We start from the raw sequence: 24,011 nt of genomic DNA, 5'->3' as shown, positions 1-24,011 counted from the left end.
TTCGAAAGCAAGGGTCACAGTTCTTCTGACAAAGTGTACCAACTCTTTAAAATCGAGGTTACTGTGTTCTGTGCTTCAGGCTGAAAAGTTTAGTGCCAGATCAATGTGATCACTAATGGGTTCAATAAGGCCCCTGAAAGCTTTAATATTCTGAACAAAATGCACCCTCCCCCCATGTCTGCAATTACTGCCACTGATGGTGATAACACACCCCCTGAACCTAAGTGAAAGCAGCTGAGATGTTTGTGACACTTGGGGCGGACTTCACAGAAGCACTTCAAGCATCGCTTAAAAGAGGTCTTAATGCACTTAATATACTTTGAGGTTACAAAGAGCAGCATTAAATAATCACATAGGGGAGAAAGAAACTTGTTAAAAGCTCCCCAATTTATTAGACACAGCTTGATGTACAGATTCCCATTCTTCTGGGACAGCATGTTGTGCCACTTGATGGAAATCATGAGGAAACAGTTAGATAATGGGCTGGCTAGCAGAAAAAGGCAGGCAACATTTTAAAAACTCTCTTAAGAAAGGAAACAATCAGCTTGATGGACCCAAACCCTTCCCTTAACTTCGTGCCTCTATATCCCGTGAATTCTGGAAGATGGTTTCAGCACATTATACCCCCCAGCTGGGGTTTCTGCCTGGGCCGTTTGTTTGCCCCACTCGGAGCGCAGTGCAGACTGTGCCCACCTCGCCTCTTGCCGGCAGCACCCCGCTGAGGGGCTGCCCCGGGGGAGCCCCAGCTGGCAGCGCCGCCTGCCCTGGGGTGCGTTGGTTTCAGCCCCTCTCTGCCAGGTTTCAGTGGTTTTGGTTTGGTTTTGCTTAAGGGGAAGCTGAGCTAGGGGCTCCCCGTGGATGTCCACACCGGCCGTGAGGGAAATGCAGAGCTCAGAGCAAGTGGGAGCCTGGAGCCCCCTGCTCAGGCATCCCACCCGCAGCGGTCCGGGCCCCTTCTTTCCTACTGAGCTTCCATCTGCCCTAGGCTGGGGTAAAAAGAAGAAAAGGGGGGGGAGGGGGAAGGTAACAGGAGAAGGAGAAGAGAGATGGGAGAGGGAAGAAAAGAGGAACAGGGAAACGGGGAAGAGGAAAAGAAAAGACCGTTAAAAACTGAAAAGAGAGAAAAGGAAAGTGAAAAGAAAGAAAACAGCCAGAAAACGGAAAGAGAGAAGTCAGAAAGGAAAAGGAGGGAAAGAGGAGCGCGGAGGAAGGGAAAAGGAGAAAGAGAAAAAGGCCCTGAAGAAGATGGTTGCGCCAGGCCAACGGCAGCGTCGGGGCAAGCCCTGCCCAGCGCCCGATCTCCCCGCGCCGCCGCCGCCGCCGCCGCCGGCGCACACGGCCCGGGGCGGGGGGCGCGGGGCGGGGGCGCGGGGCGGGGCGGGGCGGTTGCGGAGGGGCGGGCGCGGGGCGGGCCCGCACGCAGGCGCGGTGGGAGCCCGGGGCGCCCCACGCGGGCGCTCCCAGAGCCTCGGCGGCGGCGCCCGGCTCGGCAGCGAGGGGGGCGCGGGCCGGGGCGGGCGGGAGCCGGACCCGCGGCAGCGGCGGCAGCAGCGGCAGCGCCGAGGCGCCGCGGGAGGAGGGCGGCAGCCGCCGCGCCCCGCTCCGCTCTCTCCGCCGCTCGCCCCGCTGCCATGGGGTAGGGGGCGGCGGAGGCGCGGGGGAACGCCGTCAGGCTGCGGCCGCCGGCGGAACGCGGAGCGGCGCCCCGCGGTGCCGGGGGGCGCGGGGGGCAGCCGCGGCGGGGCTGGCGCGGGAGGCCGGGCAGCGGGGGCTGCCCCGGTGCGAGCGCGGCGGCGGCGGCGGCGGCAGGCGGAGCGATGATCGCGGAGTTGTTGAGCAGCGCCCTGGGGCTCGCCCTGTACCTCAACACCCTGGGCGCCGACTTCTGCTACGATGACAGGTAGGGCGGGAGCGGCGGGGCCGGGCGGGGGGCTGCCCACCTGCCGGGAGCGGGGCGGTGGCCGCCCCCCTCGGGGTATCCGGGGCGGCGCCGGAGGGTCCCGGCGGCTCCTTGGCACCGGGTGGCCGCCGCGGCGCCGGCCGCTCCCGGGGCTTTGACAGCTTCCACGCGGGCTCGGTCCCCCCCAGCCCTTCCCGGCGGGAAGGGACCCGCTGCCTCAACTTGGCGTGTCCCGGGCTGATCCCAGATGCGCGGTGGCGGCGGCGAGCCCGGCCGCCTCCCGCTCCGCCGGGACCGAGCCCCGTGCGGGAAGTTGCCGTGCGCTGTCGGGCACCTCCGGGTGGCCGCGGGGACCGGAGCTCCGCCGACGGGGAGGGGAGCAGCCGTCGCTGGGCTGGGCTCCCGAGCGGCTCCCTGCCCTCCCGAGCGTACCTGCCTCGGGAAGCTGCCGACGGGCGCTGTTAGCGGTCGGGGAAAATTCCCCTTTGTGCCTTTTCCGGTGACTTAATCGGATCACAATTAAAACAGATTCATAATTAAAATGTATTATGGAGAGCAGCACGGCTGGCTAAACTTATTAACCGTCCTGGAGTGTTTCATGCTCCATTGGAATTAAACCATCCAAAAAGTGAGCACGGATTGACTTTGACAGCTTTTCATCAGTCATCAGCCTCTCGCTCCTCTCTCCGGCGAGCCGCCGGCTGCCCCGGGTGCGGGCGGGCCGCTGCCCGCGGCGCGGCTCCATCTGCCGGGCGGCGCCGGCCTCATCCTCCGGTGGCAGCGGCCGGCCCTGCCGCCTGCGCGGCCCGGCGGGGGGCGGAGGGGTAGGTGACCCTGCGTGCGAGCTGCGGGTCCCCGCTTGGTGGCCGGGCTTCGCCGCAGGAGCAGACTCTCCCAGCGGCTGTCAGGCGGCGTTAGTGCCGGGGGGCGCCCTGCGTGAGCGGGGGGCGGGGGCGCGGCGGGGGGCGGCCGGGGATGTGACCCGAACTTCCCGCTGAACTTCCCGGCGGGCGGATGGGGTGCGAAGGGGTCGGTGATGTCTTGGATCAGGCGTTTGCCTTGGGAAGTAGCCTGGCTGTCCTGCAGGCAGTCAGTTACTCAGCCCGGAATTTGCCTCCCTTAAGCTGTATCACTGTGCACCTGCCGTGTTTAAGGAGCTGTCACCACTTCCAGAACACGCCCCCCTCCTTTTTTTATTTTTTTATTTTTTTTATTCCCAAGGGCTGCTACTAGTAAACCTATTATACTGGAAGCAAATGCCAAGTGTTAGTCCTGGTCTGGGTCTCCTGCTGGGAACAGTGTCGGCTGCAGAATGTGGAGATCCAGGCTTCAGTCCTTTGGGTCATTTACATGCACTTGAAGCCCTCTGAAACAGTTCAGTGTTCTAAGGTTTCTGTGAGTCTTCCAGTTACCTACAATGATTTTTCTTGAACCTATTTGAACATTTCGCAACTTCATTCACAAAGAGTAAAAGAAAAAAAAATTATGTTGTTACTCTGAAATGTAAGGTCTGAGGTGGATCGATAGAAAGCAGTGAATATTTTGATACACTGACACTGTTTTAAACCCACTTGTTATGGTTAAGAACTGCAGGAGTTGTGGAATATTTACATAATCGTAAGTAGCATATGTTGCAGTATTTAGGCAGAACTGGGTTGTTTAAGGACATGCTTATAAGCCTGTCCTGCAGGCCAGTTCAGAGTGGCTAGGCACAGAAAGCAATCTGAGGTACTACCTGGTGTTACTGATGTGGAAGTTGAGGTTACTTTTGGTTTTTGCCTTCATGTGCTTTAATGCAGTTAGAAAATAGTGATATTTGAGTGTCATCTCAGAAGGGGTAGAGGAGATGGTCGCATGCTCTCTTTGCTAGTACTAATCCCAGACTATTTAAAAAGTGTTCTAAAATACCGCTTTGTTTGTGTGTTTACCTCCCAACTAAACAACGTACTTCTCATCATTGTAGCCAAGATTTAGACATTCACTACAGTGCTCTGAAAGCCAGTTAATGGGATTTCTGTATGCAGGGTCATCTAATTAGGATGTTTTTCAACTGCAGCACTGGAAGGGGCAAGGCAGAAATGGTTGTTGCATGCTAGTAATTGCTGAACTAGAAAGGGTTATCTATTCAAAAAGGCAGGCTCCCAGACCTAAAGTATTCTTTTAACTGTAATCACAGAATCTTGCTGCCCTGCAGGAGCTGGCTTGAAATGTAACACTAGAAAAGGAGGTCGATGCTGGAGCTGCAGGACACAGCCCTCCATGTGGGAGATGGATCATGCTACTAACTTTAAGTGAATCAAGATTGTGCATTTAAGCTTGGAACCTGCAATGTTTTGTTTCAGGAGGGCAGCATATTGCCATAGCTTTTTCTGCTTCCTTTGCCATTATATTGAAATTACATCAGACTGTTCTTTTTTTAATATAGTGATCAAGCTTACTATATAAAGGGTGTGTGTAATTGCTTTCTGTATTTTTTTTATGTAGGTTGGGTAAGATTAAGTGGCATCATAAAAAGTTCTTATAGCAAAATCAATTTCCCAATGGTAAAACTTAATATTTTAGCAGCAGCACGGCACCAAACCAAAGACTGTATGGACAGTGATATAACAAACTTGCTTGTAGTCTGGGCTTTATGACTCTATATCAAAGGATTCAATATTTTATTTCCCACCCTTCACCCAATTAAACTGAAATTGAAGGAACTTAAAGCCTGAGGAAGTTGAGCAAGCAAATGTATACATTCTTACTTTCATCATTAGTCTGCCTAACTTGTTTCTTTCAGGCTTGACAGATACGTGGCACGCACATAGTGCAAACGTAATCTTTTTGATCAATTAGCTTATTGATTACTTTAAGGGAAAGTAACAGCCTCTAAACCCAAGAGCCAGTATAAAGAAGAAATGATACTTCATTTTTATTTTTCTGTAGGCCTAGAAAACACAAGCTTTTGCCACTCTGTTCCCTGCTACTGTAGTTATCACAGGCAGCTGTGATATTTCCTAGTTACACCTGTAGATTATTAGGGGGAAATTCTCCTCCCCAACTCAAAACCTCCTTGTTCATCTAGGAACAAATAAATATATATTTTTACCCTCTTTTTGCTTGTTTTATTTGAAGCTGGTTGTGTCATGCAGAAGCCCAAAAGAAGAGATGAATGTGGGAAGGGGAGGGGGAAATATTCAGGTCTTGGCCTAATGCCACAGTGAGCTTACATTGCTTGTTAATAAAGGTTTATTTATTGCTGAGCAAGATCATCTTGGAACTCATAGCAAGGGGTAGGGAGAAATGCAGTGTCTGTTCCTGTGGATGTATTGAAGGTCTTGCTTGTTGCGCTGTGTTAAATCCAGCTTCTTGCCAGACTAAAGGGGGCTAATCTGCACATGCAGTTTGTGTTTCACGCTAATATCTCCCAGTATGACAGGAGGGAGACCCACTGCGGCAGTTAGGCTTACACATCTGTGTAATTATTTTTCCCTGCCATTTAGCCCCACCAAAAGCAGGCAATTTGACCTGTGAGTACCTTGCATTGAAGTTGTAGTCCTTCATGTGACCTGTGCTAAGAAAGATGGGTCACTGTAGCTCGGGTGTGGAAGATTTAGTGGTCTGTGTATCTGAGGTCATGTGTTACTACAGCGAACATGTCAAAAGCAACTTACCCATTGAGGTGTTCTTTTCTCTTCCCAAGTGTCAGAAGAAAGGTGTATTTTAAGGACAGTATTAGTAGGGATCTTTAACCTTGGGTGATGTATTTTCTCTGTGGCACATGGATAAAATTGGTGCTCTGGAAAATATGTATGGATTTGTTTGTCTCTGTGCAGGACTCTTCTGTGAGATTTAGGAGCACTGACCGGCTTTCTCTAGTTTGTGCTGCGTTATATTTTAGCAGTCCTGAGTGTGGCAGCCTTACTGGTGGTGGAAAATATCCAACAGCCTTGTTGCAAAGTTGCAGGGCAATATTGCAAACTGCATTGAAGAAATCCTGATAAATGCGTTCACCTGGTAGTGTCAGACTTGCATCATTTAAGAATAGGCCGAGCCCATAAACATTTGATGGTACCTCTGTTGGGTCTGCCACATGAGATTTAATCTAGCAAGTGACCCAAATACGTGCACTAGAAGAACAAGTATAAATACACTGGGGAAAATTGCTTGCCATCTGTCTCCTTGTTGTGTGTCTGTATATTTGATTATTAATTTACATCTGTGATTTTTATGGCCCCTTTTTGTCATCTCTCTCAATTCTGAGATCCAAGTGCTTTCTTGTACTCCAGTAGCTTTCGGTAGCTCCAGTTTGCAGGTGGCTGCAGTCTTCTGAATTCCAGCAGTGAGGCTGGTGGTGGGGAAGGGTGGGGAGAATGGGGACTTGTATGCTTTCTCTGTAGTGTTTTCCCTTTGTCCCTCCTGTTGTGTCTTCTGTGTGATACTCAAATCACCATAAAGATAATATATATATATGAAACAGGGATTTTAACATGTTGTTAAGGAACAATGTAACTGGGAGAAGATGCCTGAGTGATGGAGGCTGTGTAGTTTTCAGGTACTGTAGCTGAGTATCAACCTAGGGAATCAGTAACTGGTTATCTAATGGGATGAATCTGGCATGATAGCTTTCTATTAATACGATACTGGTTCCATTTTTAAATGCTGAATGTCACCTAAAAATATATTTGTTTTTTGATTTTTAAAAAGCATTTTTGCATAAAAAGTTGTGTTGAATGAAACACTTTAATCAAAATGTGAAATCTTAGTTTCATCAAAATAGTTTTTTTTTGTTTTGGTTTTTTTTTTTTTTTTTGCGGTGGAGATGCTGTAGTAGAGAGATTTTTGGAAGCAAAAAAGAAAACATGTCCCTGCAGGTTTTATTTTAAGATTCTTGTTGCATATATAACGCTAACATAAACCATGTCACTTCTGGTAGCTGGTTGGGAGAATAAATTCATGACTGTTAGCAGACGGAGAGTCTCCCTGAGTCAGTGACGGGATGCGCCTCATTTGCAGGAAGTTCTTCCAGCACACAATGGAGTTACAAATTCAGATGATCCACTTTCTCCAGAGTCTCCCATATGTATTCCAGCTGCACTTCTGAATCCTTTAAGTTTGCCAGAGTGAAAGTTGCTCAGAAGTGTCTCATCTCAATTTGTTAACCATCTGATAGCTGCAAGAGCGATGAATTAGTGCTCCTTTGCCTCCCTCATCTGGAAGTTTGCCTTTCCCTCATTGGCTGCTAGGAATTTTTTTTTTTCTTTCTTTCTGTGAAGTTGACTGAAGCAGACCTTACTGTTTGTTTATGGAATTTCTTTCTTTAGCTGAAATATTTGATGCTGAGCTGTAGATGCAAGTCTGCTGGCAACCTGCAGTGAAAGCTGCTCCAAATATACAGTTGGAGAAACAGACTATATCTGAAGGCGAGATACTTATTCTTAACTGACGTAAAAGTGAATCTGTTCTTTGGGCCAGTGTTTTAGGTTGGATTTTTTTCATCTTTATTTCTAAATATTTTACAGGCTTTACACAGCTCTTGGGCTAATTGTCTTTTTTTGGGAAAGAAACCTTTTTAAACTGTCCATTTCACTCAGTACTTTTTTCATCACTGATTATTGTCTGAAATGTTTGTTTGAAAGATGGAAGCATTTTATCTGGAGACCCAAACCTTATGCTGAAAGTTCTTTGTTCTCCAATAATTCAGCCCTCAGGTTTTAAACTAATTCTGGAATTTTTCTTGATTGTGGAAGCCTATTGTTTGCCTTTGAGCTTTGGCAACCTTTGAACTCCCTGTGCTTTCCTGCTTGGAATGACTGATCATATAGATTCTCCTTATCTTCCTTTGAAGTGGGAGCTTGTTCTGTGGATAGGTTAAGTCAGGATGGCAGTAAGATTTCATTTCACTTCTGCTAGATCAGGTTCTTAGGTTGTATTCCTGCAGTCTCTGTATAGTCCTTTAGACTTGAGATACTTGTGGTTTTGCTTGCACAGGCAGTCCCTCCCCAGTAGGAGGGAGAGGGTATAAATACTGTAATTCCTTTCCCAGTTTCACCCTCTGCAGAACTCCATACTAAACCGTTTTTCCCTGAAGGGCCAGCCCATTGGAATGAAACTCAAAGAGCCAGAGGAAATTGTTTCTTTGGAATTGCACCCTAAATATCACTTAACATGTCGACTCTACTACTCAGTTTGCTGCTTCAGGACAGTTGAAATATCTCGTGGACCTGTGAATGGCTCATAACAGGCATCTGCAAAGGCAGTGGTATGCCTTTGGCTCTGTTTTTGGAGGATGCTTCAGCCTGGCACAGGGTTGTTTTTGTTCGTATATGACAGCTGATTGTGAAACAAAGAAACATCCTGGATCACTGGGGCAGCAGCTAAGGATCAAGTAATGTGTCAATCTCTGTTTTACTTCAAGGAAAAAATAATCCCAGAAAATCAGACCATTTGAAGCTGATGAAACTTGGCCACCCTGCTTCTGTAATCAGGGGTGGCTAGTCGATGTGCTCTAGTGCTCTGCCACCCCAGCCATTTCTGGCCTTGTTAAGCTTCAAGGGGGGGGGGGAAAGTACAAGTGGCTTCCTTGAATACTAATCCTTGCGTTCCCTAGGACACTGTGAATTACTCTGCTAGTCTTCGTTGTCTTATTGGCTTCATGAGGACATTTTTCAAGAATAGCAGGAGGTTTCAATTGGAGGTAAATAGTACTTATTTACTGTCTTCATATCTCTTTTTTTCCTTCATCTCTTCAACTTTTTAATTGCCGTTTGTTTTATTTGAAATACTATGCTTTCAGCATAAGCCGTTTTGTCTGTAATTCTTTTGATAATTTTTTCCAGTGGTTTATTCAAATGGCCCATATTCATTCTTCAAAAGCTGTTAAAAATCAGGGTAACCTCTAAAAAAACATGTAGGTGTATACCATCGCTACAGTAAATAGGATAGCAGATTTTTATTGTATGTCTAAAACTTGAGACCAAGTCTTTTTTGGCATCTGTCTTCCAGCAGAGAGCTGGACAGGCTTCCCATTAGTCTGCCACAAAGGCTTAATTTATTTGTGGGGGTCACTGCTGACTGCCTTGGAGCACTTCCTTCTCTCCAGGACTTAAGCACATTGGCCTTCACAGTGCTTCTGGTCCCAGCTGGCCCGAGAAGCCAGAGACTGACAGGTAATTGAACGAGGATTTTCCACATGATGGTACAAACCATTACTGCTAGATGACTGAACTGGTCTATGGCATTCCCTATTATTCACCAGCCTGTTAGTAGACCCCCAAAAATCCTGCCCTGCCCTCTGGCCTGTGGTTCAAGGGAGGACAGGTTTTTCTGAACTTAGCATTACTCTAGGCTATTTTGCTGATGAGAGGATTGTATGATTTTAACTCCCATGTGTTTTAGGCGGCTAGTCCAGTATATTAGTTCAGAGGAACAACACAGTAATTGATAGCAGAACTATTGCTGTAAAGTCTCTGCCAGTGTCTGGATGCTATTTTCATGCAGCTTGGTAATTTGCATACTTAAATGTTAAAAAAAGGACCTAAACATTTGAAATAGGGTCATGATTCAGTGACCAAAATTGTCATGGAAACAAACCTGCTCAGCAGCAGCCTAAACCATTCCTAGATCTTTGTCCTGTCTTCTCACCTCTGTGGCTTTTTACATGTAACAAATAATAACTGGTGCTAGACCCACGCTCCAGTGTGCCACATCACCAATCATCGCTGCGGGCTGACCTGCACCCTGTGCTTAGGTACCCTTCTAGTGGGAAACCAGTCTTTGAACCCTCTCAAATACCTTAATGAAAGGCAGATACACAAGTGTTTGTCTGCAGTTCCCAACTTAGAGATAGCATTTCATTTCTGTACGTAGTGTTTCCAGTTGCTTGGCTACTGGCTCTGAGTAAGTGCAACTTTCGTTTTTTAGTTGTTTTTTTCTGAGAATTTTCTTTCTTTCTGATGCAAGGGAATGTAGCGCAGAGTTGGATGGCTTGCTGTGAATCAGATACTTTTCTTTAGGAGGCAATGCCTGGCTGATAAGTGCATAGGCTCCCAACATCGTGGTGCATCAGGAGTGCCTTTACAGCATCTAGCTGCCAACTTCTATGCAGGAGTATTTCTCAGTCAATGCTGTTTAAAATAGCTCTTAGGTTTTGCTCAGGAACTACTGAAGCTGGTAATGGTTATTTACTTTGGTATTAAAAAACCCAGCACGTATGAGTTCCAGTGTATGAGTAAAGCACTAAGAAATACTCTTCCACTGAAAATAGTCTCCTTAAGTTGATGTTTACAGTGGTTTTAATGTGATAGAATTACTTAGTGGGGAAAAAAACCCCAAGGCACTGGATGTTGTCCATTATAAAGATCTTTAAGAATTAACACTGGTATCAGGAAAATAAACCTGCCTGTACATAGGGGTCAGCCAAGCTCCTTCTTGTGGAGTATCACATTTAAAACTAAACCCCCAAGTCTGCTCAACCAGCACCAAACTGTTCGGTTTTATCAAAGAGCCTAGATATGGCTTCATCCAGGTTCCAATAGGAGCTGTAAGACTTCAGGAGGAGACAAGCACCTGTGTAAAAAAAAAAAAACAACCAACCAAACAAAAAAACCCAACAAAAACAAACAAAACCCAAACCAAACAAAAAAAGAACAATTAAAAAATTAGTGTGCTGAAGTTGCATCTAGAAGGTAGGCAGAGGTGGTCTGCCCTGTCATTTAAATATTCAGTGTGTGGCTGGTCGCTGTTTTGGACCCATGTGTCTGGTGGTGATTCCCGTGCCTGCCTTCCAGCCCTGCGGTGTTTCTCTGGGGTGTGTTTTAGCATGCTGAGACTTCAAGCTGCTGTAAGTAAGGACGTGAGTTGTCCAGTTCTTTATACGTTTGACAGGCATTTAGTAGTCACTTTGAAATGAAAGATGCAGTTTGTTGGATTATAAAGTAATAGGGCAGCATGGGGAGAACTAGAACTCCTAATCCAGAATAAATTTATTTTCTGCAAATGACTAATTTGTTCCAGGTTTCTAACGTGAAACCTTGAAGTGGGAGTTCATTTTGAAAATAGCTGCTTCTGGGACTTTGATGCTGTGTCTTGAAGTGGTGTGTGTGTGTGTATATTGATTTTTGTCATTTACAGAGTGTGTTTTTGGTGATAGGCCTTTCAGAGGGCACTGGAGGATCTTGCTGCCCAATGTGCAAAGCAGTGTAAGTGATACACTTAAAAATCTGCTTTTTAAAGCACATGATGCCTGTGCCTTTATGGGTTGTTTAATACTGTCATTTCTCTTCTGCAGGCTGATCCTGTTGGTGCTTTTAGCCTTTATATGATACTGTAGCACTACAGTAAGGCAGGAATGTTCTTGGTTTTGTTTTTCAGACTGACAACATTCCTGGGTCAGGATCCGTTGTATTTGGCTGGCTCCTTTGTTTGAGTGGACTTGTACTGGGCTACTTTGAGAAGGGTTTTAGGTCCAGTTGGAAATCCAGATGAGATGCCTGCAGTCACCTCTGGCTGTAAGAGTAGCTTACCTAACCCCAAATAACACTGGGGATTTTTCTTACTAATGTGGAGGGAGCACACGCTGCCTTGAGTGTGACTGTGGGTGGAAGAATCCACTTGTAGCTGTTACTCTGTAGGTTATGAGCCTTCTGCTATAGAGTTTGTTCATGCTTCATATACTTTTTAAAAATAGATATTTTTTTCTTTTCAAATAAAAATACATTTGAAGGAACACTGCCTTGTCACATCCTCTCATTTCCAACAGTTATGTGAAAATGAAGGTGCTGTCATGCCTCCTCTTGTGCTTGATGCTGTATTTATTTGATTTGACTGCTTAGCGTGACAACAGTGTTTTAATTATTTTAATAAGAAGATAAAGAAATAAGGCTCAGAAGTGAGGCAGGATCTTAAGAAGCCTTATTCTGTGTGTTATACATCAGTCCTCTAGGTACCACTAAAATAAGAAAAATATTTGTTTCTTCAGTTAAGCCTTTCTGTATTGGCCTGGCTGTCCTTGTTGGTGCCAGAATTTCAGCAGTGAATCACCTTGGGCAATTCTCTGAAATGATTTGTGCAGCTTTGTTTGGGAGTTTGGTTTGTGATTCTCTAGCAAGGTCTCGCTCATTCTGCTGTCCTTTCTTTAGACTTCCATGCCTCGTCCCAGTTCCCACGCCAAAAAGAAATACCGTATGGTTCTTGGGAAGATACATACTTCTAGATATGGTATGCATCTATCTGTGCATTTTCTTGCTGCAAAAATCTTGAATTTTAACAAGAATTTCCTTGTAATAAATTCCATGAAGCTTTAGTGTATGTGCTTCATTTTCTTCAAACAATTTCAGTTGTACTTGAGGAAGCTTTTAAAGGGCTTTTTTGGTGAGTTTTTTGGTTTGATTTTTTTTCAGGAGGAAAAGGAGGATTGGTCTTGCAAAATTAATGCTACTTGCAGAAGAAAGCTTTCCTTTTTTAATTTAATTATTTGTAATTAAACTTCTGATCTTTTACATTTTTATAATTAAAGCAGAAGAAAACTTAGGCTTTTCAAAAGCACTTTGATCTGAATTAAGGTTCCAGCGCCAAAAAAATAATTTAAGTGCTGCATGACTGTATAAATAAAACTTGCTGAAATAAAAAGTACTAAGAGAATGATGAAAAAATTTAATCATGTCAAATAGCATTTTTATATGTAGCAGCTTTCATTTTGTAGCACAAACAGTTCTTTATAGCTTCTTTGTAACACCAGTATACTTGAATAAATTTTCTGTTTGTGTGAAAAGACATAGCTGTATGTTCTATTCCATTTCACAGTACATTACTCATCTCTTGTATGTAAATCACTTGGCTTGTTAAAAATGTTAGTATTTTTCTTTAATAAACATCGTATTTCTGCAGAATTCTCAGGATGCACTTTTTTTAGAAGATGAAAGACTTAAGTATGGGGAAAAGCCACAAAGAAAATGGTTTCTCACATTGTTGGCCTCATGCTAAAAAAGCAAACCCCAAGTTGGATCACCCCAGAGTACAGTTGATGCTGCTCTTTGCTGCCAGACATGTTCATGCTCTTCCTGGGCTTTGAAATGACTGCTGAAAGCAGCTCTGCATCAGTGCCGCGTAGCTTCAGCTATCTTTGTGGAGATGGCTGTGGTGGTGTGGCTTCTGGAGTATTGCTGGCAGGTGGAGTCTGAGATGAAAGCCTTCTCCACCTGAATGGGCCTCAGGCTCTGTGCCTGGTTGTGCCCTGAGCCACTGTGCACGTCATTGCATCTCTTACTGCTTCTGCTTCCTCTCTCCCTGTTCCTGCTCGTAATGTGATTGCAAGCTCTTGGCAGCCAAAACAGCATCTTTAAAAGGTCTGTTGCACTGGCTGGTTCAGCGTGGCTCAAGCCTTGATAAAGGCATCTGGCTGTGGGCATCTATTTTGAAAAGGTGGCTTGGGCTTACAGAGGGGAAGTTTAATGACAGTTGCTTTATATACTTTCCCCTTTCCACTGAATTGCTAGATGTCAAGATGCTGCTTAGCTAAAGCACGTTGGCCGTGGTTTCTCTTGTGTGTGATCTCCTGTAGCAGTGTATTTGTTTTTTTAAAAAAAGTGTCACTAATTCGGTTTTGGTTAATGTTGAATGGGTAGGTTTGTATACGTTCAAAGCAGAACCCTGAATTACCCTGATTTATGATGGACTTAGGTACTTGGAGCTTCAAGCCTGGCTGATACAGTGTTAAAAGCAAACGGAAGGATTGAATGTCCAGGGAGCAGGAAACTAGTTGGTCCTCTGGAATTTAGAGCCTGCTTCTGGCACTTGACAAAGAAAATAATGCGAGGATATGAATAAAAAAGTTGATATTTATAAGCAAACAAAACTGATCTGCTGAGAAACAGTAAACCTGTCAGAGATTTCACAGGGAATTCTCCTCTTGGGGACAGTCAGCTCTTTCATTTTTTTTTCTAAATGCTCCAGTTTCAATCAGTGTGCAATCCTTTACAAAACCCATTTAAAGCCACCTCCTTCAGGGGCTGGGAGAGTGTCTGGTGAGGTGAAGAAAGGATCCCACAAAGAAGAAAGTCCTTAAGGAATATTGGCTCTCACCTGGTTGTGTGCTGCATACTTAGTATTTCAAGCCAGCAAATTAGGTATTAATAATTGGTATTTTACTCTTTTGAAAAATGATAAAATACAGATTTTATAGAATATCTGTAACGTTCTATCTATCTGATGTTTAAGACACATGCTCAACCTTTTGTAATTCTGAGCTGCTGGCTTGATGTGTATGGAAATCGGCTAGTTTTGCATGGAAAGAGAAGGTTCACAGCTCTAGATCTTGGTGCTCCTTGGGGATAGTGTTGGAAAAGGGGTCTTGTCTAAGCAGGAAAATTGGATAATACAGGTCTGCAGGTACCATGGTGATGAGTATGATACACATATCTTGAAAGGCTCTGAAGCAGTAGCTTGAAGCAAGGTACCACCCTGTTGTGCACAGTTTTCAGAAATCACATGCTGTGTGTGATATTTAAATCTACCAACTTGGCTCTGTGCTTGGCTTGTTCTGAACGTCTTGCAGACTGAAATTTGTAGAATTTGTTGAGGCTCCCTGTATTGTAGCTTATTATAGTCAAGGAGTTTCAGTTTATGTTTGCACTATGCTAATTCTTAATGATGTGAGAAAGTATATGAGCTTACTTTACAGCTAAAAGGTTTAAAACTCAGTTTCCTACTACTGAATCCTAACATTATAGTATGGTTTTTTTCTGAACAAGTAAAATGGCTCTGAAGTATGAAAATAAAGAATTAAGACAGGTAAATGTAAATACGGAAAAGATTACAGGATTCCAGAGTAGAGAGTGGTTTATTAATGTCTATGCCTCATTTTTTCTGTAAATATTCAAGGAAAAATCTGAATTATGTGGATGAGAATGTTCAGTAATGGGTGGGATTAAAATCGGTTTATTGAAATTTTATTTCCTTCTGGTCTAGTGTATTTAAACAATTCTGCTTAAAAGTTTAAATTGTTCTGGATCTGAGTGTGGGCAAGGGTGTAGTGGCATCTGTTCATTGTGTAGCACAATGGGGGTGATGGTTGAATGTGTTTGCTTGAACAAGGGCACTGAGAGCACTTTATTTTGCGTACCTCTTTCAAGATAAGAAGTGGTGGGGAAACATCTGCGTGTAAGGTATGAAAATGCACATTATATGCTGCTGTACTGCTGAAAAGATACTAGTGAGTGGAGAGTATTTGTTTTCCATCCTCATTTTTTTGTGGACTGAAATCCTATATAAAATGTGTGAGGTAGCAGAGCACAGTCCTGTTAAGGAAGAGCAGATATTGCGATAATTTTTAGCATGAACCTGAAATCGTACAGTTAGTCCTTCGCCAAGAGTAAGTGAGCACACTTGCACAATAAGCTGCTCAAGGTATACTGCTTACCCTGCTGTGTTTGGTATTGTAAAATGCAGAACTCTTCATAACAGGACAGTTGCATTTAATATGCATATTTAATTGTATATATATGTATATAATAACAGACATAATTTTGCATTTTATCTGTTCTTGCAATGTTATCTTGTGTCTGCACCAGCAATGCAGATCAGGGAGGGAGTGAAGGGATGGACCCTGCAATCAGGGAATCTTCCAACAGAGTGATTAAATTAGTATCAAATTATGCCCTTGGGAATTTCTAAGCTCATAAATATAAGCAGTATGGTAATCAGAAAAAGCAAGTTGTTTGTTGTACTCCGAGGGTCTTTATTTCTTTAGTCATTGCTCTGAATTTCAGCAGGAGCTCTTGTACAGCAGGAGCTGGTATGGTTTTACTTTCTGCAGCAGAGGATCTCTGTTGACTTTGCAATTTTGGGGTTTCCTTTTTTTTTTAATTGTTTTTTCCCTGCTGAAGGTTAGAAGTTAGGTACTTGAGTCACCTTGCACTATACATACTAAATAAAACTAAATGAGGAAGCAAGTGCAGAGATTGTATTTCAGCTATTGCTTCAGGAACTGACTAAACCTTGATTTAATTGAATTCAATTTAGATTGGTTGAATATTACTGCTGTTGTAATTAAAGAAAGAAGACTGCAGTTTACTAATCTGTGTTTCTGCATGTCTGTTGTACCTGGCTGAAATCTATTCTTTCTTGAAGCAGAAACGAGCACATGAACTCTCTAGCTAAGCAAAGTCAGTGTTTGTGCCTAGATGATTATGCATTAACTATTTCATGCTTACTGGAATGGAAAGGGTGAACAGATTGGAAAGGATGAATAGCCTGCTTAATAATGTCCAAAAAAAAATGAAAACGACAACCTAATAATATGCTTTAGTGATGATCTGTTTATTGTGTCCTAACTTAGTTAAGGTCAAGATAAAAGTAAATTATTTTGTAGGTCCTACATGCCAGTAAGAGATAAAATGGCAGCATATGCCTTGGCTTTGCAGCTAAGACTTCAGTTTCACAAACACTTGGACATGTGTTCAGCTTTTCAGATGTAAATAGTCCCATTAGATGAAATCTGGGTCCAACTGGAGTCAATGGTAAAACCTGTGGCAATTTAAATAAGGCTAGAATTTCATGAATGAGTTCAGTGAGACTACTTGTATACATAAAGTTGAACACATGGCGAAGTGTTTGCAGGATGGAGGGCCTGCAAGGGTACGAGAATAAGACCCTTGCGAGGCAGTTTGGAGTCTGACCTGTCTTGCCGTTGCACGATGGAGAGCTACGGTGAGGAAGTAGGTGAACCTTTTGGGCATAAACAAACACAGAGTATGTAAAACATCATAAATAACTACAATTCATAAAACGCTTGGTTGGTCCTAAATAATGAAGCAGTGAAAATGTTTATGGGCTGTGCTTGTTCTTGTAATATATTTTTATTTTATATTTTTTGGCACAAACGCATGTAAGGCATTGGTATCATTATTATTTTTTGTTATTCAGAAGAACTTAGTAGTGAGAGATACTTTCTTTTGGAAGGCGGAGGTAAAATAGCAGTTACAGGCCAACCCCCCCTGCCCCCTCAGTCTACTACTCAATCATAGGAGTCACGCAATGTTTGATAATTGTCAACTATTGTAATCATAGTGTATATTAACTACTTAGTTTCATATTACGCCTGGTAAAGAAACACTGTGGGTGTTATCATAACTGTGATGGTTCTCGTCGTCTGAGGCTATCCCCTCCAGATGTTTCACTGGTTTGCAAATTTGATTTGGAGTTGCATGTGCAGCAAAATGACTGTCATGTACACTAGCAGGACTCGGTGTCTCTTTGTGCAGAACATCTTTTCATACACTAGCAGGTATCTGTCTCTCTCTTTGTGCAGAACGTTTTGCAGAGCATAGTTTCATGTTTCTTGGTGAGAAATATTATTTGAACGATTGCCTCCTTAATCCTGTGAGATTTAGCTAAGTGTGGTTTTCCAGGTTTTTGATGGAGTCCTAATTTATATTTTATAACACATGCAACCAAGCAATTAGCATGAAGTCTTATGGCAGCCTGACAGTCCTTTGTGCCTATGGAAACAGTTACATGATATTGCATGTGCAAATAATATTATCAGATGCCCTTTGTGTGTGCTCGCCTGTTTTACCTGGAGCATATGAAAAAGCCGCAGCCTAATTCTCACTTAAACTCAACCTACTCTATTGTACAATGAACTTGTGTAAAGAGAGAAGCATTGAAGTCTTAATAATACCTACTGCTTGTTCTTTTAAAGACTTCAGTTTGGCATGCTGTTGAGGCTATTTTTTCTTTTGTGCGTGGCTTTAAATGCCAGTGATGGGAGGAACATGACCTCCTCAGTGAAGTTAGATTCAGACTGCAAACTTTCCTTGTCTTTATTCTGTCTCCTTACGGGTGGGTTCAGAACCGTGTCTCCTCTCCAGATTGGCGACTAATATTGCCTGGGTGCTTTGAGAATGAAGGCAAACATACCAGCTCCGTCATCTGCTGGTTGTGCAGTCCAGTTATTGGGGAATAGACAGGGAAGACTTGGCGTAAGTGGTCAAGTAGGAAAAAAAGTAAAGCAGCAAGGCAGTAGGAGGTTCAGCACTGGTACAGATCTCTTCAGCTGTTTCGTGCACAAATGTCTGGGGCAAATGGGTCCTTGCTTCTCACTCAGTGTTTGTAATTTTTAAGGTTTAAGGGGTTTTTGTTTCAGTCTGATAAGATGCTGATGCAGTTCCTTTCACTTGTTACATTATCCCAGGGGGTAGGGAGGGGTACCTTAGGCGGTTTTCAGGAGCACTTGAGAAGGGATTTTCTGCCCCAAGGAGCTCAGGAGTGAAAGGTATGAGAAGAGCAGTGCATGGAAAAGTCAGTGTGTGCATAGTAGTCCTGTGTGTTAGAGACTGTGTTGTGTTTGCAGGTACGAGCACTATCTAAATGTTATGGTGACGGTAAGGAAAGGTTTAGAGAAAGGAGAAGGCAAGACAGAAGACATAATAGAGAAGGGTAAAATGAGATATAGCCCATGATGGTTCTTAGGTGTATGGGATGCAGAGGATCCATACCCAGTACACAAAATGGGAGAAAAATTTCTCTCAGCGTGTGAATGCTGCTACTGCGTTCACTGGAAGAGACATTAGCCCTAGACTTTGGCAGTCTCAACTGTTTCTGTTGTAGCGAGCCAGGCTGGGTCAAACTCCTTAAGCCCAGGAAAGCCTCACTGAAAACAAACCTGAAATCAGTTGCACCATCGGCATGGCCAACGGGTCCGAAAGGGGTAACTGCTGGTAGTGTCAGTGGGGATAAGCAGTCAGTGGTGGTGATCTGGTCAGAGGGTACCTGGGAAGCCTATCCAGGCAGGGCTCTGTGGATTCCACTCCTGCCTTTCACAAATTTTCAGCTTGTTCTTCCAACCTGTTCCCTCCATCTCCCTGGGTGGTTTTCTCCTCATGTTTCCTACAATGGAAAGCTAATAAGACATATACAGAAAACAGGCACTGGAACCAAAGTAGGAAAAATGAGCAATGGCTTAGTTAACAGTGTTAGGCCCATTCAAGGAGAAAGACACCATGTGCACTAAAAAAAGAGATAAATTGTGTGGGAAAGGAAAAGGGATAAAACAATGTGGCTTGAAGACAGGGGCTTAGCTGTTGCTGTGCATAAACTAGATCGCTGCGGGAGCTACAGCTTTGTGGCTGCCTTGTTTGGCTGTTCCTCACACTGAGCCCTAGTTTGGGACAGACGGCGCTATGCGAAGCACTGCTGCTCCAAGCTGGTCCTTGCCAAGGCTGCTGCGTGGCTAAAGAAGCGCTAGATTTTTAACCTAGTCTTGGCTTTAGCAGTTCGGGTGGAAGGCCAAGCTGAAGTATCAGCAGAGACAATACTATTTTTAGGACTGTGTATGTGAAGAAATAGTTGATGATATAAAGCTATAGAAACTCTTGGGAAGTGGCACTGTGCCTTGTGCTTTGAATACTTCACTCTGAAGAAGTTTTCAAATCCTGCTCAACATGAGAACTGACTGTGAGTTTCAAACATAGCTTTGCACAGCATGTGGCATTCATTTATTACCCCATTATTAGATTAAATGTTATGAATTAAACAAGTATTCTTTTCCCTGTGTTTGCTTAGGTTATTGTTATAGAAGACAAGCATACGTCTTTAATTCCGAGTAAATAGGCTTTTCTCTTTTAATTTTGGACGACTTCTTTTCTACCATGCCTTGTCTTAAAGGACAAAGGAAAAGTTAATTTTTACATTAAAGAAGAAATAATTTGTAAAGACTCATTATACTCCCAGGTCACTTGTGGGCCGAAACTGGAAATGTACCCACAACTAACGTATTCTGAGACCAGCTCAATGTGGGCTTTTATTGAAGTGTTTGGTGGATGCTCTCAAGAATGTTGAATGAAGCTTTAAAAGGTTTGCTGCATTTCCCTACATATTGCCTGACTTTTGTTGCTGGCATGAGCTTGGTAGAAATGCATTATTTAATTAGACTGCTATCAATTTATCATGAAAAACAGAATAGCAATAGTTCTCCCCATCCCCACTTGCTGGTTCATACATCTCCCTCTCTCATCCTGTAACAGGAAGAAAATACTCTGAGATTTTTCATGTTAGCGCTTTTTTTTTTTTTAATATACCTTTTTCTTAGACAGGAGAAATGCTTTAGAAGTGCTAATGGCTGTGGCCTGTGTTACGGCATTTCTTATAACACATCCATGTTCTGTGCATGGTGAGGTTGGGCTCTGTGTGCAGTGGCGGGACTGGTCTGACAGGGGTGAGAGCAGCCTGCGCACACAGGTGAGCTGGTAACAACTACAGAGAAGGTTGCCTTGCGCCTTGGCAGTACTGCTCTCAGCATAGCTATCCGTCAGGGTGATACTACAAAGCCTATTCAAGTTGTAGGTATATAATGGTAACATTCAGAAGGCAATAATAAGACCTGTTATATGCAAAAGTGAAAAAATATATTGTGAGCATTCAGGGATGCTGATACTTTTCATAGTACGATTTCATTGCTTGCTTTGGTTAACTATGTTAAGTCCATGTGGCAAAAAGGGGATTTTCAAGGGGATTTAATTGGAGTTTTGACAGTCCTGAAAACGAGGGGCAACTGCAATCTCTGTCCAATGTAACAGGACCAAAAGCAGGAAATCATCTAAGGGCTGACATATGGGCAGCACATTCTCTTGAGTTCCTCTGAGGTCTAAATGTACTTGCAGAGTCTGAGCTGAAGCATCATTTTATTTTTGCCTCAATGTTAATCCGAGTTACTTGGATTTAGATATTTCTGGCATATGCTAGAGTTGTGGCTCTGTCTTCAGGGCAGATGTAGCCAGAAAACTGAGATGGAGACCAGTACTGACTTAGTAAATGGCTTATCTGTAATATGGGCGGTTCAAAAGTATCAATTATATCCTTTCTAATTTATTACCATAACATAACTTTTGAAGTAGTCAGATCTTTCTGGAGTTGGGTCTTCACTATCTGAGAGACTATACAAATAGAAACTGTCTCAGTCCTGAAGTGCTTGTTGTTCAGCCCTTTTTTCTGGAACAAAAAAATCCCACCCAAAACCAACATACTTCATATCTACTCCTGCCCATTTTTTGTTTTACTCAGTACGTTTGCTTGTATAAACCTAAACATTGGTATGGCTGTCTTATTTTTTTAAGAACATAAAAATCTTAGAGATTTTGCTTGTGTTTTATTTCTGATTACTTCATGCTGTGGGTATTGATGAGGTAATGGAAATCTGTATCTGGAATGTTGGTGTGGGGCAAACAAATTACATTCAATGTTTTTCATCAACCCTAATTAAAGGAATGACTGTTACAATCAAAATTAATTGCATTTAATAAAGGATTCCTTGCTTTTTTTTGGTAAGATATCCAAATCACACTCTCATAGCTTCCCCTTCGTGTTTCAGAAAGCTGTTGGAAAATTGTATTTTGTTTCTTCAGCATGCTCGTCTCTAGGAGAAAAGGGGATTCAGTACTCTCTGAAGGTAGTTATATTTCTTAAATCACTGAACCAAAATGCAATGGTTAACGCTAATAAATATTTACTTTGGTTTTAAGCTTGGAATGATCAGCAGTGCCACAGGCTAATCTGTGGAATTGCCTGAGATGATGTTGTGAGCCTTCAGAATGATATATTTGAAGTTGCACTCATTTGTTGATTTAGTGAATAAAATTTGCACCTTTAACAAAGACTTGCCTATAGTCTAGGCTAGCTAGATAATTTAATGCATGTTTTGAATTGATATTTTACAAAGTATTTTTTAATTGTGTTAACATTACGTTTTTCTGTGTTGAGTTTTTTCTCTTTTTTTCTCTCTCTTTTTTTTTTTTTTTTAAATCTTCAGTCCCGTGCATCTAGTATTAGGAAAATTGTTGTTTTCAATATCAAACAAAACACAAACCCTACCAGGAAAAAATGTTGGGAAAAAAAGCAGTTTCATATCATCACAGACCATGAACTGTGAAAGTGGTGCAAGCTCAACTAATCTTCTTGCATGTCAATATTAAATTTGTTCTGTCTACTGTTGGTTTGTTGGGTTTTTTTGTTGCTGTTTGCTTTGTCTATATCTTATTCTTTTCTGCCTCGCCCTGAGATAGCACCTCCTGTGGGCTGAGGAAAAACCTGCTTGGAGCTGGTGCAGTGCCTTGCAGGAAGATGTATTCACCGATGGGTTGGATTTTTTAAATGTTGTTACATTGTTCTCTGAACCTGATCTTTTTATTTTGTTTTATTATGTCTTGTTGAGTCTCATAATTCATGTAATTAGTATTTGGTAAGGTTGAGTGTCAGGATTTTACGTTGGTGAATGCCGGTAACAATGTCTCTTCTATATATTATGTGAAGTTCTTGCACATCATACCTATGCTTCTTTTACACTAAAAGAGCGTAAGACAGAACAATAATGGGAAGAAATAGCATTTATATAAAATACATGCTATCATTAATTTTGCTTATGAGCTGCAGTACACTCAAAGGATACCTTTGCCAGCAGGGCAAATCTGTGGGCCTTCCTTTTCTCAGGGGTCAGGGCCACCTTTGGATTTGGAGCATCATCACAGCAGCCCTGAGGACAAGCTTGTTTCGTGAGAGCAGTTGCTGCAGGGTGGGCACGATGCCTCTCTGAGGGCCCCTGGCTTTTCCTCCTCTGGCTGCTTTGCTCAGATAATCCTGCAGCAGCTGTCGGAGTTTACCTTTGATTCCTCTGGCTTCAGCAAAGCTGCAGGAACACTAGAAACCTGGCCCTGACCCCTGCTGAGCTGATAGCGATAAGAGCAACATCATCCCCAGTGAAACCTATGTGCCTTTTAAACTAAGTGAACGCTAGGGATTTGTTTTCCAAGGATGAGTGACAGGCACTCCTTTCCCTTGCGCTGCTGGACCCAGTGATGCCAGCTGCATGTACCCCATCCTCAGTGTCCCCATGGGTGGGGTGTGGATTAGTGATGCGCTGTCAGCAGTTCTGTGTCATTGCATTCCTTCTTGGGAGAGCTGGAAGGAGGAAAGTGGGTGTTTGTAGATCAGATTATGCTCAAATTTGATTGGAACCTGTGTTGTGATCTACTGTAAAAAGTGGTGTTCGTGGATCTCTGTGGGGGAGATGGGGGCTAGTCAGCAACAAGATCAAAAACACAGAGCTGCCAAGTTGGTCGTGTGTTATTTGGGGCTGTTTTATCAAGCCCAGTGGAACAAACATCCTTTATTTTAGATGGCGTCTCACTGTCCTTGAAGTAAATATGTCTCTTAACTTTTCTTCTTTTTAGATTCGGCATGGATTTGCAAACTACCAGTGCTTAGGAAGGTTGCTCTGCAGTTGATTCAGTTCTTTTCCTATAAAGCAACCCCAATAACTGCTTTGGAAATGGTTTAGTGTAGAATCTGCAATGTGAGGAGGTTGGTAGTGGGAAGGGTAAGGGTCATTTCAGGTGATTAAATCATTCCCTAAACAGTGATAGAAAGTTTGAACATATACAGCTTGAAGTAACTGCCTCTACTTTATACATGTACCTGATTATCTGTTACAATAATTTGTTTTCCTAAAGGTAAAAAAAAATAATGTTCTAATTCTAAATTTATTTGGATTACTTTTTATTAGCCCAGTCTACTTTTGTTTTAACATCATGTTCAACTCATGTTTCAAATCAGGTTTCAACATTTGAACCTGGTGCGTGAGACCTTTTGAAGTGTATAGGTATTGCTGATTTGCCTTCCTAGAGCTTCCTTGTCACTGTTTAATAATAATGTTTTGTAATGCCTGGAAACATAGAAAGGTGATACAAAGGTTATCTCTTATTATTTCAACCTACAAACACTGTTCTTTGAGAAGCTGAACGTTGCAATAACCCCCCCCCCACCCTACAGCACTTCTAACCTGCTAACATGCAATATTAATTCCAGCATAACTGCTGAAGAGTATGTGTAAAAGACTTAAAAATGTATTTACTTGCAGACTCGTGATGTCATGAGATTAAAAATGTATATTTCTCCCCATTTTTTTTGCCACTATCAAAATGTCAAGGTTGTGGCTTTGTTACTATGCGGGTGGTGCAAGCTTGGCTGCGACCCTTCCGCGAGGTGTCACAAATTCCTTTCTGAAAATGTTTTGAGCTCTGAAGCGTTTCGTGGTCCGATGCTGGCAGTGCTGATCTGACAAGCTGTGGGTGAAGGCAGC

The 24,011-nt window shown here is 43.1% G+C and overlaps 1 protein-coding gene across 2 annotated transcripts in view; it reads left to right on the top strand.

The window, feature by feature from the left end:
* Positions 1 to 1,440: 1,440 nt before the first annotated feature.
* Positions 1,441 to 24,011, top strand: part of TMTC2 (transmembrane O-mannosyltransferase targeting cadherins 2) — a 254,058-nt gene continuing 231,487 nt past the window's right edge. Inside the window, exon 1 of one of the 2 annotated variants that reach the window (XM_056341389.1) lies at positions 1,441 to 1,900. In XM_056341389.1, coding sequence (XP_056197364.1) covers positions 1,818 to 1,900 — 83 coding nt within the window. In that variant the 5' untranslated portion in view covers positions 1,441 to 1,817. The remainder of the gene's footprint in view (positions 1,901 to 24,011) is intronic. The other variant, XM_056341390.1, reaches the window with a different exon arrangement.

This window comes from Falco biarmicus, chromosome 5 (assembly GCF_023638135.1).
Source record: "Falco biarmicus isolate bFalBia1 chromosome 5, bFalBia1.pri, whole genome shotgun sequence".
Classification (NCBI taxonomy): domain Eukaryota; kingdom Metazoa; phylum Chordata; class Aves; order Falconiformes; family Falconidae; genus Falco; species Falco biarmicus.
The sequence above is the reverse complement of the archived record's forward strand: the minus strand, read 5'-3'. Positions and strand labels throughout refer to the sequence as shown.